The following is a 15,974-nucleotide window of genomic DNA, read 5'->3' as shown; positions in this document are numbered from 1 at the left end:
TCTATTAAAATAATCTTTATACTTATTTTTGTCATCAGTTTTGGCTAAGAAACTTCCTGGAAAAACAACCCCACCCTAATTATAGCATATGAGGTTCAGCTCTGAAGGCTCTTAAATGGTTCTTGTCAAGCATCAGCCCCGTAAGTCATTGGCTGTGGTGTAACAGAGCAGAGCACTGCACGGAAGATATTCCACTACTTTTACCAGCTGCAAGGGAGTATTTGGTCAAAAAAAACCCCAAGCTAGCAATTCTGTTCTACAGCTTTTAAGTATGCTGTTTCCACTGCAGGAAAGTTACAGTCTCATCCAGTGGAGGGGGTTTCCTTTCTTTTTCAGAAGGATGCGTAACAATCTCATGCACTTCAAGATACAGGTGCAAAGGGACAGCGCCTGTCTAGTAGGTCTGTTTCTCTCCTTCAAATACTAGCTGATGAGGAAGACCCAACGCGTCAGCCGAAGAGAAACATGGAGATGAGGGAACACAACAACAACAACAACAACAACAAAAGCATCTCCAGTATTTTCAAAAGTGTGGAGGGAGAAGAAAACCCAGCAGCTTCACATCAGAGGAAAGCACTGGCAGGCTGGGTTTGCAGTGCTGCTGTACCCATCACCTCCTCCTCAGGAAAGCAGATGTGTGCAAGAAAAAGGAGACCGGCTTGCTGACTGGACTTGCTGGAGGTAGGTGAGGATGTGACAGAAGTTAACCAGCAGCAGTGTTCAACATCATTGCATCTGAATCTGAAGCTTCAGCTTCTAACCTCTTGTGTGAGGGAGTCTGCAGCTTCTGAGGGGAGAGCCAGTGGATGAAGGGGAATGATTCTTCCCTAACAAACAACCAAGATTATGGTGCAAGGAAAAAAAAAGGTCCAGGGTGTAACAAGCAGGTGAGTTAAGAGAGCCGTAGCTCAGAGCTAGGAGCGTGCAGTTTCACTGAAGACAAGACAGCTGGAAGGAGCAGTGAGCAGCCAGCCACCCCTCAGAGGTGAAGAAAACCTTACCAAGGGACCAGGCAGCACTTATTTCACCTCAGAGTCAGCCAGCCAGCCATGCCTGACCTAGAAGCAAGGACACGGTGGGGAGGCAAAGACTGGTTTAGAAATTGGTTTCTTCCATTTTGTCTAGCCCTTTTGAGTCAACATTCAATATATGGTCTCACTAATGTTGCAGACAGAAATCCTACTGCTCTTTGTTCCTACTTGGTGTAAGGTCAAATCTGCCCTTTTGTTTTTATATATGTATTTATTTACAATGGAAACTTGTATGCAGCCATCGGTTGCCAGAGTCCCTCAATTCTTTTCACTGTCACTGTCTTCTGGGACAATTTCTCTTCCTGACTCTTCATCTAATCCTTGTGGCTAGATGACCTTCCTTTTGTCTGTTACGATGCTTACTGTCAAACACTCTTTACTAAGTGATTTAGTCTCCTCACTGACTTGTCCTCATAAATAACGAATTGAGAGAATAAAAAAATTGCATTTTATTTCATATCATTTATGAAAATATTGTGTATCATTGAACACATCTGCAGAGAATTATACTAGTTAACTGCAAATGGAAAATTTTCTCTTCAAAAGCAATTTAATATAGATTGATGTTTTTCTCCTTCAGACTCTCAAGTGAGATGACAAAGCTTCAGCTCTATTCTGTCACACAATAATCAGCCACATTTGCCATCTCATCAACTTTAGTATTGTAGTTTTGTTTAGCAAAGCCATTGTTGCTTTTTCTCAAAGCCACGCTGACGGGTCTTACTGAGGTTAGCTTATTATTTACTCATTGCATGGACCTGGAGTTTGATCTTACTTATCCCTGTCACAACATCCAGTTTCTCGAGAGTTTTCCAAAATCTCTGTACATCACCCTCCAGTGAGCTCCTTGCCATCTTTATTACGCACGGATCAACCTCTCCATTCTTGTCGGCCTTTAGTACTTGTGCAGTAGTATCGTTTACAATGAATTCTACAACTTTTTTAAAGTAAAAATATAAGCACCTTTATTCAGCTGCACTAGATGCGAGCACTACCTGCTCTGAAGTTCCTGATGTATCACTTCTCCAACCTCATGGAGAAGTCTTAATGAAACCAATGGGCTCAGTACAAAACCAAACTGACATTAGAAAGGACAACCGACCACAGAGACCTTTTCCTTATTCCACAGAGAGCCTAAGGACATATGGGAAATTTAAGTCCTAATGGAATCCATCTATATAAAGACACCAAGAGAAAGACTTTTTTTCAGGAGGAGATACTGTTGATCTCAAATCAAAGGTAACCACAGCACGTTAACATGTCTGACTATCTCAGGTGCCTGTTTTTGCTGACACTTCAGACTCCCGGTCTGCTGTGAGCCCCATTCTTGCAGCTCTGCCCACTACTCTGCAACTTCTTTTAAGAGAAGCCGCCCATTTACAATCAGACAGAAAGCGATGTACTCCCTCTGTGTGCCCCAGGGGCTAAGCACGCTATTTTATAGTACGTTCGAAGCTCACAGCAGCTCTCAGAAAGGCAGGGAGAGACAGAGGGAGAGAAACACCTGGAACTGGAGCCTAACTGCAGCAGTGCCCTTGTGCCCTGAGCTAACCTGCAGCAAGCCTTTCAGTGCATTTCACAGGGTGCATTTATTTTAAAATCAACAACAGATGTTTCTTTGTAAGCCAGAGTGAGCATACAGGACATTCACATACCTTTTTTGTTTGCTGCCTCAGCTGAAATTAGCAATACTCGAAAATGCAGAGCATCCTTTCTGAAAACCTGTGACAGTTACGAGATGAGTAAAAATACAAGAGAGAGTCCTGAGAGATAAAAATTTATTTATATCTGATCAGCATGTCATGATATGGTCACAACTCATACAGCTGACATTCTCATAGCCAAAAGAGGGATTTTTTGTTTTTGTTTTTAAAAATACATTTTTCTTTCCAGCAGGAAGGATTTTTTTAAAACAAACATTTCATACGAGGCAGGAATTAAAAACAATGGCTTTTTCAATATGACAACACGGCTGGTAAGCACTGGATCCCCCACCAGTGTCTTATATTCAGATTTCAAGTTTTCCCTCCCACTTTCTCCCTCCCCCCTCCCCAATTCCCCCCACTCCTCACAGCAAAACACCACACAGAAAAACAAGACAAAACCCAGAAGGGAAACAAAAGAGGTAGACACAACTACAACCATGACGCTGTTTTGGAAACTGAGCAAGATGTCTCACTACGCTCCAAGGAGTTCCTGTTTTCTTTGTCACACATTGCAGTATCACGCACCAGCAGTTAACATGAAAGGTGACACGGAGCTAAGAGCTATCGTTGGCGAGAGATGCCAGGGCCACAGAACGAACTCCACTCAACATTGCTTTGCCTAGCTGGAGTTGTTTAAAAACCAACCACTCTGTTAAAAAAAATACACGTGTCTACAAAATGATTACAGCCTTGCTCGCAAAAAGGTTGGATTCACACCGTTCTAGGATGGTGGCAATCCAGGGTCGATGGGGGCCCAGGCTCCGCTCTTGGTGTGCCCCCATCTCTCAGAAACTTCAGGGGGAATCATTGCTGTGCAGAGACCTGTGGAGGAACTCTGCAGCCTGAGCGCCGGCAGAGTTTCCAGTGGGTGCTGGAGTAAGTGAGGGCTGCAGAAGCTGCTTTTCCCCCTCCTCCCTACTGCTCCACTCCTCCCCTTACTGCTTCTGGCATAGAAACGTTTGTCTCTGTGTCCTTCCCTGATGAGAGCTCTAATAAGCAACGTTACCTATCACAAATTAACACTGCAGCTGTATAGTGAACCAAAGTGTGATTTTGCTATTTGTTGCATTTATGGTAAATACAATAGAGATTGTGTATCTATTATATATAAGCACAATAAATACAACCAAAGAAAATAATCTCATCTATTAAGAAGCACATGAAGTGATCTTGAAAAAAAATCAACTTTATTTTTGCCACACACACACACAAAAAATAATGGGAAAAGACACCTAATAATCTCTGTAGAGAAATGCTGCTTCTGGTATCTGTCTACATTTCTGAAAGACATCTCGGCTGCTGGAAAGATTTGATAAAAAAATCCAATGAAATAAATTCAATAAAATAATTCCAAACACGACCAGCCCTCTGCAAAATCATTGAGAGTCGCTACAGGCTTCTGCATCCATTTTATCATACAAAAGAAAAATGCAGGTAACAGGAGGGAAGGAGAAAAGTGGAGGTGAAAATAACTGGTATCAGAAAACTAATTTTTATCATACAAAATGAACACCATTGTAGAGTAGTTTTAAGGAACTAACTCACTTTAATAGGACAGTTGTTCAGTGTACAATTACTTCATTACCTAATGATAAAATAAAAGGTTTAACTTTAAAATGCATAGAATCCTTTTAAAGACTTCTTTTGTATCACAGCCACGTAGTCCACAGTTCTTACAGAAAAAATAAAGCTGCTCAGAAGTGTTCATAATGTATGCAGACATTTTAAACCAGAGTATGGTTTCAATTTTGCTCTTCTAATTGTTCTTTTTTAAAAAAAGGTGTAAAAACTATCAAATATGCAATTTTGCAAAATAACCCTTTATTTCATATGGCTCCATTATTTCCAAACAATACAGTACCCCAGATGTACAATTATTTTGTGTGATTGTATCAGATCACCACAAAATCTCCAGCTGACTATCAAAGAGAATGCACCCAACCCCTGTCTCATGATTTGGAAATCCCAGTTTTAAGTACCTTTGGTCCCAAAATTTTACGTCAAGGCAAAGGGGAGCAGTTGAATCCTGTCACACACAGTGATCGGTATCTGTATTATCTTGTACAAACAGGTGAAAAAGTTAACAGCACTTTATGGCAGCATCAGACAAAAAAAACCCAGTTACATCCTCTGCAAAACAAGTGAACAATAAACAGTACCACAGTGATCATGGTATTTTTACTGCAATAAGATGCATCTTCTTTTTGATGATGAGGGTGGAGAAAGGAGAAGGAAGCTTTCAATTTTCCAGTGAGCACAGTGAATTGAAATCTTGCTTTTCAAAATCTGATGAAAGCAACTTAAAAAAAAAAAAAAATCCCTCCTGCAAGAGACATCATTGTTGAAAAGCTTGATAGAACCGTAGGCAAGATACAAGGGAACCTGTAAGGAAGGCGCGCTCACCAAAGGGCACTGAAGAAACCACTGCTCGTTGTGAACGGGCAGATACTCCTCATGTAATGGGATTCGAAGAGCAGTAACGCTGAAGCAATAGGACTTACATCATTTCAATCGTAACAACTTGTTTATGAACAATTAAACATAGAAACGTACAGATGTTTTGTGTGCAACCCTGGCAGAGAACCAGCTTTATTCGCAATATGCTTAAATTGCTATGTTCTCTCTTCTGTGTGCAACAGCTTTCAGGTAGCGTTTTTGTCATTTTTTCATTCTGTATCACTTCATACATTCTTCCATTATATTTCTCCTAAATTCAAAAGTTATATTAATTAGAAGTTTTGGGACCAACTGTATGGTTCATTAACATAATTTTATATCAAACGCGTTTTGAACTCTTCAGAAGAGGAAGCCCACCACAATCATAACGCTGCCCAACTGCCAGAAGGTGGAACCGAAGTGCAACCGACAGGAATTTACGTTTTACGAACTAGCCTGCTAAGCTCCAAACCATCTTGACCAGCATGGTATTTTTAGCACAGAATTTCCTATACATTGTATCCATTTAATGTTTTTCCCTTAACAGAAAAACTTCTTTTATCTCATTTATTCTCTTTCATGAAGCAGCATCCAAGTTCATGCTGGGAGGGTACTTCGGAATTTCCTAACAACGGTTTCATTCCGCTGTCATCTACAGCAACTCAGCCGTAAGGAGACACAACGTCAGGCGCTCTTCACATTTTCCAGTGCAGGCAGGAAAGAAGCCTAAGAACTAATACTATTTACTCACCCTACCACAACAACAATCAGTGCTTGAAAACAAATGTCTCGTAATAGAACTACAGAGGAACAAACTGAAAATGAACAGGACCAGATAAATCAAATTATTATCTGAACCATTATTGCGCATTACTAATTTCTTTAGGCAGCATGGAAACACTCACTACTGACCGCAATCCACTGGAAAAAAAAATACACTGCATTTGAAAAAAACAGTATGCTCTGACATGGAGTTCACAGGGTCTATAAAGAACAACCTCCTGATGTGAGTTACTGCTGTGCAATCTGCTTAGATAAACTTCCCTTTTTATATCACTCCAGTCTGTCCTAGCTCAAAATAAAACCAGCTGTACTACGGGCATCTCTGTGGTTCTGATCAAACCACCTGGTGGAGGACAGAAACGAGTAGCTTCTCATCTGCATTTTGCAGTTTTGAGACTCTCTTTACATCCACGTGCTGCAGACATGACCACTTACGCAGTAACGGTGCTGGGCTGCCCCAACACCCTCCTGTACAATGGCAGGTTAAATACATTCATTCCATCAGCTGTACTTTAGCAAGAGCAACAGGAAAAAAAACCACCCCCAGCACTGCCTCCGTGTTGGGGCATACCTCTTTTTAAATGGATTTTACATTACACCAGAATTCAGGTGTGTGACTGGATGTAAGGAGAGGGGATTTCAAAACAGTAGCTTACCTAAAACATTAAGCTGCAGGCAACCACCATCCTTTGCCTCCCAGCTGCAGTGGTTCTTTTAAGTCAGTGAGGGGACTCACAGTTCAGGGGAACTTACTATGGTGTATCATTTTGCAACCATCCCACTGAGCCACCTTAGGATAAAACTACTGCTTTTGGGGGGACAGGGGTGGCATATTTGACTAGGTATTTTTCCACTAAGTCAGGGAAATTGGCATTGCCTCATATTTTGGTATGCTCTTAGCTCCCCCAGCAAAGGAACCACTGGCTAGGTTTTGTATTCTGCACATCACCCACTGTGATTCATGTAGCAGGAGAGGGAGGGAGAAGGGGGATCTATATTGCTAACTCAGAGCCAAAACTACTGAGGGCTTACTTTGTTCTCAGTAAAATTACTCTGTAAAAGGCAGTATGCCAACATCTGAAGTTCTGGCTATCCTGCTTGTATTTAGAGATTAGTTTTATTTTAGGAACAGCGCTCTCAAATCTGTGTATAATCACATAAACACAATGCCAACTAAACCTGCCAGAAGTAAGACCATACATGGACATCCTTTCAAAAGACTCCTATGTTACACATCTGAAAGTGTCTTCTGTTCCAGTTTGCCTTCAAATTCAACTCATCCTTCTTCCAGTAAGATTTCAGCACAGTGGTGAGCTAATTAATACTGCCCTCCATGTAGTTATTCAGAGTATTTACCATACTTTTTTTTCAGTATTATCTTCCTATAGATTTATGATAACAATTATACCTATTTTTTCTCTTTAAGAAACTAGTTTTTCTTCTATTATTCCTTAGCAAAACATTAAGATGGTTGGCATTGAATTATTTAAACTCTCCCACAAGTATATTTAGCGTTGTTGCAACTAGCGGGGGAGAAAAAGGCCTCTATAAACCACTCAAAGGTCACCTTGGTTGGACTGCAGTATACAAAATATAAAGGTGGCTAAAAATCACCAGCAGCACCAGCAGACCTTCAGAAACAGCTAGAATCACGCTGGCATCCAATGCGTGACAGGTAAAGCTTTCCCCTGTTCCCTAAGTTTTATGTCTTTCCTTCACTGTATTTTCACCTTTAAAAGTGCATTTTGAAAACTGATAATGATCATTGAGATGCCTTCTGAACACAAAGGGAAAATAACCCAAGTGACTTTATATTTTCCAAGTCTCCTCATAATATGAGATCTTGGTAGCACACGGAATTCGGAGAGCTCATGGTAAGACCACAGCAGGGATGGGCTGATTCATCAAACGTGGATAGCTTTTAATCACACTATGATGCTGCAATGCTTTTTTGAGGACTGATTCCTCACAAAACGCACCTGATGCTGGATCTTATTTGGGTCTTGGTTTTAGATCAATGTATCTAATACAACAACTGCTGACTGTGTAGCCGCAAAGATACCGCCACCAGCTCTGTCGAGTATCTTTGACTCCAGCACAATGAGTTGCAATAAAGTACAAGTTTGTGCAAATGAGGAATCTCTACCACACCAATGCTGTACAGACTACTGAAGAGACAAGTTGCTGAATTTTCTGAGCTCTAACTACAATGCCAAGAAATACTTGTGGTGACAGAGCTTTCTTGTCACAGACATTCTTCTACGGTGGTTGTACGATTGCACCTTCTGTCCAAATGCTGAATTTGCTTAAGTGTGGGTGAGAGTACACATTTTTAAAAATACAGACAATTCTTAAAATAATACATCATCAGGTCACTATGTTACTGATCTTCAGTTTTAGTGGAGTTTAAAATTTCCCCAAAGAGAGGTAAGAGTCCGTCCAGTATTTTCCTTTACTCTTGAATATTCACATTTGCACATACAACATGATACTCATTGCAAGAGCCTGGATTCCCACTGTGTCCTCAGGTCCCATTCCGCTTTTAAAATAGGCAATGATAAAAATACTGAAAGATGCAGTACCACATACCGCCTGACAAAAACGCAAGTGATTGTATGCCGACTAGCCACAGGTTACTGAGGGTCATCTCCCGAGAAATAGCTTTTGTTTGACCCTGCAGTGGAGGAAAAGCTCCTGAAAGAGAAAAGAAAACACATTTAATGCTTCTGCAGCAGGAAGGATAGCCTTAATGCACAATTCTTTACCATCACTGTTTGTCCCAGCAACAGCTCCCACAAACAATTAATTGGTTACTTCTGTATTATGCTGTTGAACTTTCAAAAGATTCTCCGGCATTATCAGTTATCTTCAAGAAAATTTAAAACAAATTTTTCTTTATTATTACGAACAATTTTCATTTCATTTGGATAAACCAAAACTTTAAGCATAAACTTCAAAAGCATTCCTTAAAAGCAGCCATACTCAACCTTTGCAGGGAGATCCGACTGCCAACTAGTTTTCTGTGTTATTTTTGAAGCTATGTTAATGTCCATATGATCAGATTGAGTGGACGCCATATTAAACTTTACAGCTGTTTGGTAATGATTTTGTATACTGTGAAGAAGCACTACACATACATTCTCAGGGTCCCCTTGAATGTATATGTACATATACACATGCACTCTTTTTTTTTTTTTTTTAAATAGTTTCCATGCATTGCTTGAACATTCACTGGCCAGTCAGTCATATAGACTAAGGAAGCATTGTAATTTGCTATTCAGTTTTCCAGAAAGACTTTACTGAAATGTCTGTTTAGATGAGAAAGGCTGGCAGGAGATGCAGCTGACGTGATTAAAAAAAATCATTTTTCCTTATTTTGACCTTTTCTGACTTACAACACTAAATCACATGTGTTTGAATACATCAGAGCTTTATGACCATAAGCAAATTGTTGGCATACATTTACATCAGCATATTAAATAATTTGCATTACATTTTACTGAGATGCGCAAAGCCTAGATGATACGAACCACTCTGTTGTTGTTAATCCTGAACAGTGGATATAAAACCTCTAAATATACCAGAGAAGATGATGCACTTGCTGCAGCATTACGGAGTCACAACTACTCACAGAAGAACAAGAGATTAATGAAAGAGTAAAGCGTCAGTTCTGAATCTTCGAAACCACACAATCTGGGCAATTAGATGCCATCAGCAACTTATCTCTGTGCTTCACATTTGCAACCACTGGAGGAATTGCAATCAAGCATTTAAGACAAAGCTTTTCTTCCTGCATGAATGCTCTTAAATTAAAAAAATAAAAAACAAAACAAAACAAAACAAAAACCCCACCTAAAAAAACCCCTGGATAAGTCCCATCCTCCTCTCACTGATAGGTATTTTCACACATGGGCAGATTTGCCACACCATTTATTCCCCAGTAATTCTCATTGCTAAGCTTCTATTTGTCCACTCTACACTATATTTGTTCTTCCATTGCCCATTTGTTTTCCTGTACCAACACTGACCTTTGGTTTAAGTAACTTTCCTTTTTCCTTGGTACTGGTAGCAACTGTCTCTTCCCCCTCCTCCTCTCCCAAGCCAACTTGCATCTTACAGGGAAAACGACCCTTCACTTTCCTAGCTGAGACAAGCCAAGCACTTTTAGTTGTCCTTCACAGAAATGACTCCTCCTTCCCCTTCATCATCTCAGCACCTATTATCTGTCCCTCTTCCCAGTTCCATTTGTATTTCTTGAACGGGGATGACAGAGCTGTACGCAGGATTTCCAGGGGAGGTTTCAGATTTGGTACAATGAAGAGTATTTCTGTAGCACTGGTGAAAACCCTCTCCTGTTGCCCTGTAGGATGCCATCGCTTACTTTTTTAGTTACATCACACCAGCTGGCTTATGATCAGAGTGAATGAGGAGCATGATGACTTCAGTATACAATTACTCATTTCCAACTGATAAGCTCCTAGTTTATAGGTTTTTTTTAATTAGTCTCCAAGTGCTTCTGTCCTGCTAAATGTAATCTTGTTTGTGTTACTGCAGTGTTCAAGGTTATCCTGCTGAAGACTTCAGAGAAATCATGAACTTGTCAATACAAACTTTCCACTAACTGCTGGAATAGGAGTGTCTGTGTTGCGTATACCTACAGATATTAACTGTAAATGGTTTTAATTTTATAAATGAAATGTGCAGCACCTGTAAGAAAGGATGGGACAGTTTCATATTCGAATTTCAGGCAGATACTTATTTTTGTTTAATTTTAAGAGGTCTAATATTACAGCTTTTCCCCAGATCCATTAAAGTTCTTAACACTTAGGAACACAGCAAAAAAGGAAAAAGGTGTTTCAGGCTTTGTTTCTTCCTCTTCCCAAATAAAAATATGACAAAAGAATGTATTCTTACCAATGACACTGTCAATACAAACTTTTAAAGTTTCACATAGCATTACATATTACTCCAGCTTTATGAAGTAAGCTTTATGAACTGAGACAAGTTCCTAAGGGGTGCATATTTTAAAAAAAATAAAATCCAAAATCAAAATGCTGAACCAGCTCTAAGTCTTAAAAACACACCAACTTGAGGCAATGTAACACATCAATACCCAGCTAGCTCTTGAGCAGCTTCAGGGATTCCCCTCACATTAGGCCTCAGGACTTTTCCAGGGAGTTTCCAAAAACTGTAAGAGCACTTTTGCAGTAAGACAATAAAAGCAATGCAGGCAAGTTCTCAACTGGCATAAATGGTACTACCTTTAAATTATGCTAATTTATGCCTAACAAGGTCCTGTGTCATAGCATTTACATTTAAAACACATCTTATTAGTGCATACTGATTACACTGGCAAATTGTAATCAATTATCCTATTTTGGAAGTGCATTTCAGTGAATAAATCTGATTATATTCATTATACTCTCTGAAATTCTGGCCTAGTTAGATTTTTTGGGTATGACTTATTTTAATGGTATTTGTGAAATAATGTCTCAATAACAAGAATTCCTTACCTCCTATTGACTACACGTGTAGTTTTAAACAGATTCACAAACTTATTTGTCTAATGAAGTCCGATATATGCATTTGGATGCAATTTATGTAGCAGACTCTGACTTTTGCCATCAATGATGGATGAGTGACAGCAGTATTTCATAACACAAAATACAGCTCTGGGTTGTTAAAGAATTCTATTAACCTTTTTAAGCACTACCATTGATAAATTAAGCACTCAAAACCAAACGAAAGCAGTCTTTGCAATAAATCATCTAACAGAAATAGCATGTTTGTTTAACATAGTCACTCTGGAATATTAAACTCAGTTGATTCAAGACACTGAATATTTCCCCCCCTCAACAACTGCGCTACTTACTAATGAAGAGATGATTTTTCTTCAGAGACAAGCTGCATTATTTCATCTGCAGTTTTCCTACTCAGTCTATGTTTGATAAACTTCCTTTCCTGTATGTCTAAATAAAACTATTTTTTCCTCCCTGGATTTTCTTTTTTTTTAATCATGATTAATTCTTCTGGTTTGTATTCTGAACACACAGACACACACACACCTGCTGGAGGGCCGATGACATACTTCAGTATCAACTGGATGGAAAAAAAGAGCCTCGAGGAAACACTTCTCCAGCTATAGTTTCAAAGTATTTACCTGCTATTTTAAATCACATGTTTGCCAGCATCCCTTCAGTAATGTTATTAATGCCCTAAGTGTATTTAGATTCCTCTGATCTGTTAACACCGAAAGTATATTGTGCTAGAAGTCATCCTCAGCACCTCGCAGCAAGGAGGCCAGTACTCACAGCACAGGGCAGCAGACCAAGACTCCAGAGACTTTATGCCATGTAATTCTTAGAGATCCTTCCAATCAGAGCATGTTTCTCTTTAGTTTAACAGGAGACCAAAGAGGACTATGGTTTTGGATTAGACCAGCAGACTAGTTGGATCAGTTTTCTCTAAGACTACAAGTGCCAGAGGAACATGCTAAATAGCTGCACTAAGCAGATAAAATAACCTGCCTCACGTAAGAGTCTTATTTAATTCCTTTTAATCAAGAACTTGCTCATTTTGAATCCTGAAGGTTTTATATCTCCTCCAAACTTAAAAAATGCTTTGAATACTTTTACTATGCATGTAAATGTTCATTACCTCTTTGAATCTTGCTAAATTACTCCAACTCAATGAAATCCTGTGGCAGCAAGTTTCTCGGCTGAACTACATGTTATTGCAGAAAAAAGAGGATTTTCTTAGATCTGTTTTGAATGTGCCAGTTTCCAAACACTACCCTATTCTAATGTTACCCAGGTAATTTACCTTTCCTATATCATACCTTTTTTGCCACATAAAAAGTATTGGTAATTATATCTATTGTATTCGCATGAAGAATGCATACGCATTCTTAAACCATTTTGAGATCCTTGTAAGAAAAGGCATTAACAAAGCACAATTCTCTTTGCTAGGTATCATCCTACCTGTTTCGTAGAAATGTGTCAAGAGATCCTCCTTTTCAATGAATCGTTCATATAGCCAGTGCGTCAGAGCTTCAGGCTCTGCAGGTACATCTTTAACTGGAAAAATCCTACCAAAGAAACAAACATAATTAAACCTAGGAAACGCATTCTGTATCTGAAGAACAAAACTCTTTCCTTCCGCTCCAGCCCACCCCAAAACATAGAGAACAAGAGTTTGGTATAAATCTAACTCAGGGTTCATTTTCTCTCCAATTCACAGATCACATAGGTATTAAGGATACAAAACTGGAATATTCCAGGTTACCAGCCAGATGCACACAGAAGACATAGGCATTATTAGCTTCTATCAAATGATGTAACAACATCACTAAGTACCAGTAGTTCTTCCGTATCCCAGAAAACGAGTCCTCTGTGCTTTTCAAAAGATGCCACAGAATCACAGAATCAACCAGGTTGGAAGAGACCTCGGGGATCATCGAGTCCAACCGCTGCCTCTACACCACCCTGTCAACTAGACCATGGCACTAAGTGCCATGTCCAGTCTTTTCTTAAACACATCCAGAGATGGTGACTCCACCACCTCCCTGGGCAGCCCATTCCAATGTCTAATAACCCTTTCTGTAAAGAAATTCTTCCTGATGTCCAACCTGAACCTCCCCTGGCAAAGCTTGAGGCTGTGCCCTCTTGTCCTATCGCTAGTTGCCCGGGAGAAGAGGCCAACTCCCACTTCACTACAACCTCCCTTCAGGTACTTGTAGACTGCAATAAGGTCACCTCGGAGCCTCCTCTTCTCCAGCCTCTTTGTCTGGAATTTCTAAGGCAGGTTTTACACTGAAAACTGACCATGTAAGTAAGTGTACTCAAATATTGCTGCTCTATGTTAAAAACCCCAACAGAAGAATTACCAATGTTTTGGTACTTCTACACTGAGTACTAGGTCGACTCAGAAAATAAGATATCCAGGGCAGAATTCACTGAGATACACACATACATACAGAAACCCCCAAATAACCCACCATACCTCACTGGATTTTTTTTCAAAATAGAATTTCAAGTCTTATAGCAATTGTGAAATCTCCTCAGTAGACCCTAAGTGCCTTTCGATATCTACAATAACTTCTGTATCTGCTGTGTTTCGCTGGGAGGCCAATGCAGAAGAGATTTGTGTATCAGGCTACCCTGAAAAATTCATACTCTGAAATATAAGTCCTTTACTGTAAGGTTTCTCTTTTCAGGTGAGCTCCCATTTATCCCATCATCCACGCCATGCTTCCATTTTTATTAGTGGATTTTTCATTTCTCTTTAAACACAGTCTTGACTGATTATACAGAAAAGAATTTGAAGTAACATCACAATCACGTGGGAAGTGTCTGAACAGATATGGGAATGTCAGAGTACAGAAATAAGACACTTCTGAAGAATGCTTTTGTTGCCATTACTGTTTTCAACATCTTTGCTTGCTTTTGTTGCCAAGTCATTTGTACCTCCTCCTCTCAGTTTGATGCATGGAAAAAATAAGCTGTAAGTGGAGGAGTAGTAGCAAAGCACTGCTCTAATGAGCAAACTAAAAATAATGGTACTTCGGTATACAGAGGTAACTTCAATATAAGGAGATGAACAAATTTATTTTCCAACTATGGCATCAACATGAACTCAGATATTTCTGTAGCCTTTGTAGCAATTCTACCTACGTATTTCTCACACTGCGGAGTTCTCTCTGCTCTAGTAAAGCCAGTCTCAGTAACCAGAAATTAGCAAATGTTATCTCAGGTGAAAATACAGTTTGAAGAAACGTCTTTGGCCAAAGACAAATATTATGAAATCATTGGTGGTCCAGTAAATAGCTCAAGTCCTCAGCGTGCATATTAAGAACAATGACAAAGACAGGTAATAAAGAACTACTTTATCTTAAAGCCCAGATGTTGTACAGCAGATTAAAATTAAACCACATAGAGGCAAGTACAAAACAAACCCACAGAGAAAGGACCATTTTTGTTGAGGGTATAACACTAAGAAAGACTGACTCTCTGTCCCCAAACACAACCGAGTTGCAAAGCACTATTTCTACTCTCTTCTGCCTATCTGCTGTGAAGAGAGAAAAGGGCTCAGCAACGGAATATGGTGTTTCACAGTATATTCCTGAGGGACAGATGCTTGCTTACGCAAGTTTGAAGATGGTTCAGAACTAACACAACGCATGTGTGGGCTCAGGACAGAAGTCTAGGATTACCTGGCTTCGTACATAGTTTCCATTGTAAGCTGCAGATATTCTTCACCTCCACCTTCACTTCTCAGTTACCTAACTGGTAACAACTCTACAGCTCCATAACCTAGTTAAGCCTGGTATTTTTCCAAGAATGTACCTACTAGTCTAGAAAACTACTAGAAAACACTAACACAAGATCTTACAAGATGCTCATTAGAAACAATTTATGAGCTGTCACTTTAATGGAGTAGTGAAGTAGCATAAGCGATACCAATATTGTGAGAGACTAATGGAACGCAGCACACCACTTTCCTGCTTGAATCCATCCAGGCTCTTGTATGAATCGATACAGTACCAGAATACTTGAATGTCTGGATATAAACTCTGCTTCTCAGAGGTTTAAAAAGCAATCACCGTTACACCCATTTTGAATGAATATTAATGCAAAGTGGAAAACAACTGGTTTTCCAGTAACGCTATGCTGGCTGTCACAATTTAGCAATGGTAAATACTAGTGTATTTAGATGCATTTTTGAACATATTTTTAGATTATCCAGAGTTACTTTTACAATCAGAACATTTTTATTGATGACTGAGCTAAATTAGAGATGAAATGTTTAAAAAAGTCCTTAAAACTCTGGAACGAGCCCTTCCTGTACCAGATAAGGTGAAGCTAAACCCCCTCTGTACTTATACTAAACATACTGCCACTGTCATCATTCTCTGCCCATCAGAGGGCTCCTTTAGCATCTGTGTTTTAAAACACCCTCTTTAAGGAGACTGGGTTCAGGAAAGGTAACTGAGAAAGTCTAATGTTACAGAGCTCTCTAC

The 15,974-nt window shown here is 39.6% G+C and overlaps 1 protein-coding gene across 4 annotated transcripts in view; it reads right to left on the bottom strand.

The window, feature by feature from the left end:
- Positions 1-4,263: 4,263 nt before the first annotated feature.
- The window catches only part of LPGAT1 (lysophosphatidylglycerol acyltransferase 1), a 68,759-nt gene continuing 57,048 nt past the window's right edge, over positions 4,264-15,974 (bottom strand). For all 4 annotated transcript variants that reach the window (XM_068401353.1, XM_068401369.1, XM_068401361.1 and 1 more), the window contains 2 exons: positions 12,937-13,043; positions 4,264-8,650 (listed from right to left, as the gene is read on the bottom strand). In XM_068401353.1, coding sequence (XP_068257454.1) covers positions 8,499-8,650; positions 12,937-13,043 — 259 coding nt within the window. In that variant the 3' untranslated portion in view covers positions 4,264-8,498. The remainder of the gene's footprint in view (positions 8,651-12,936; positions 13,044-15,974) is intronic.

This window comes from Nyctibius grandis, chromosome 1 (genome assembly GCF_013368605.1).
Source record: "Nyctibius grandis isolate bNycGra1 chromosome 1, bNycGra1.pri, whole genome shotgun sequence".
Lineage (NCBI taxonomy): Eukaryota > Metazoa > Chordata > Aves > Nyctibiiformes > Nyctibiidae > Nyctibius > Nyctibius grandis.
Note: the sequence above shows the minus strand (reverse complement) of the source record. Positions and strands in the feature narration are given on the sequence as shown.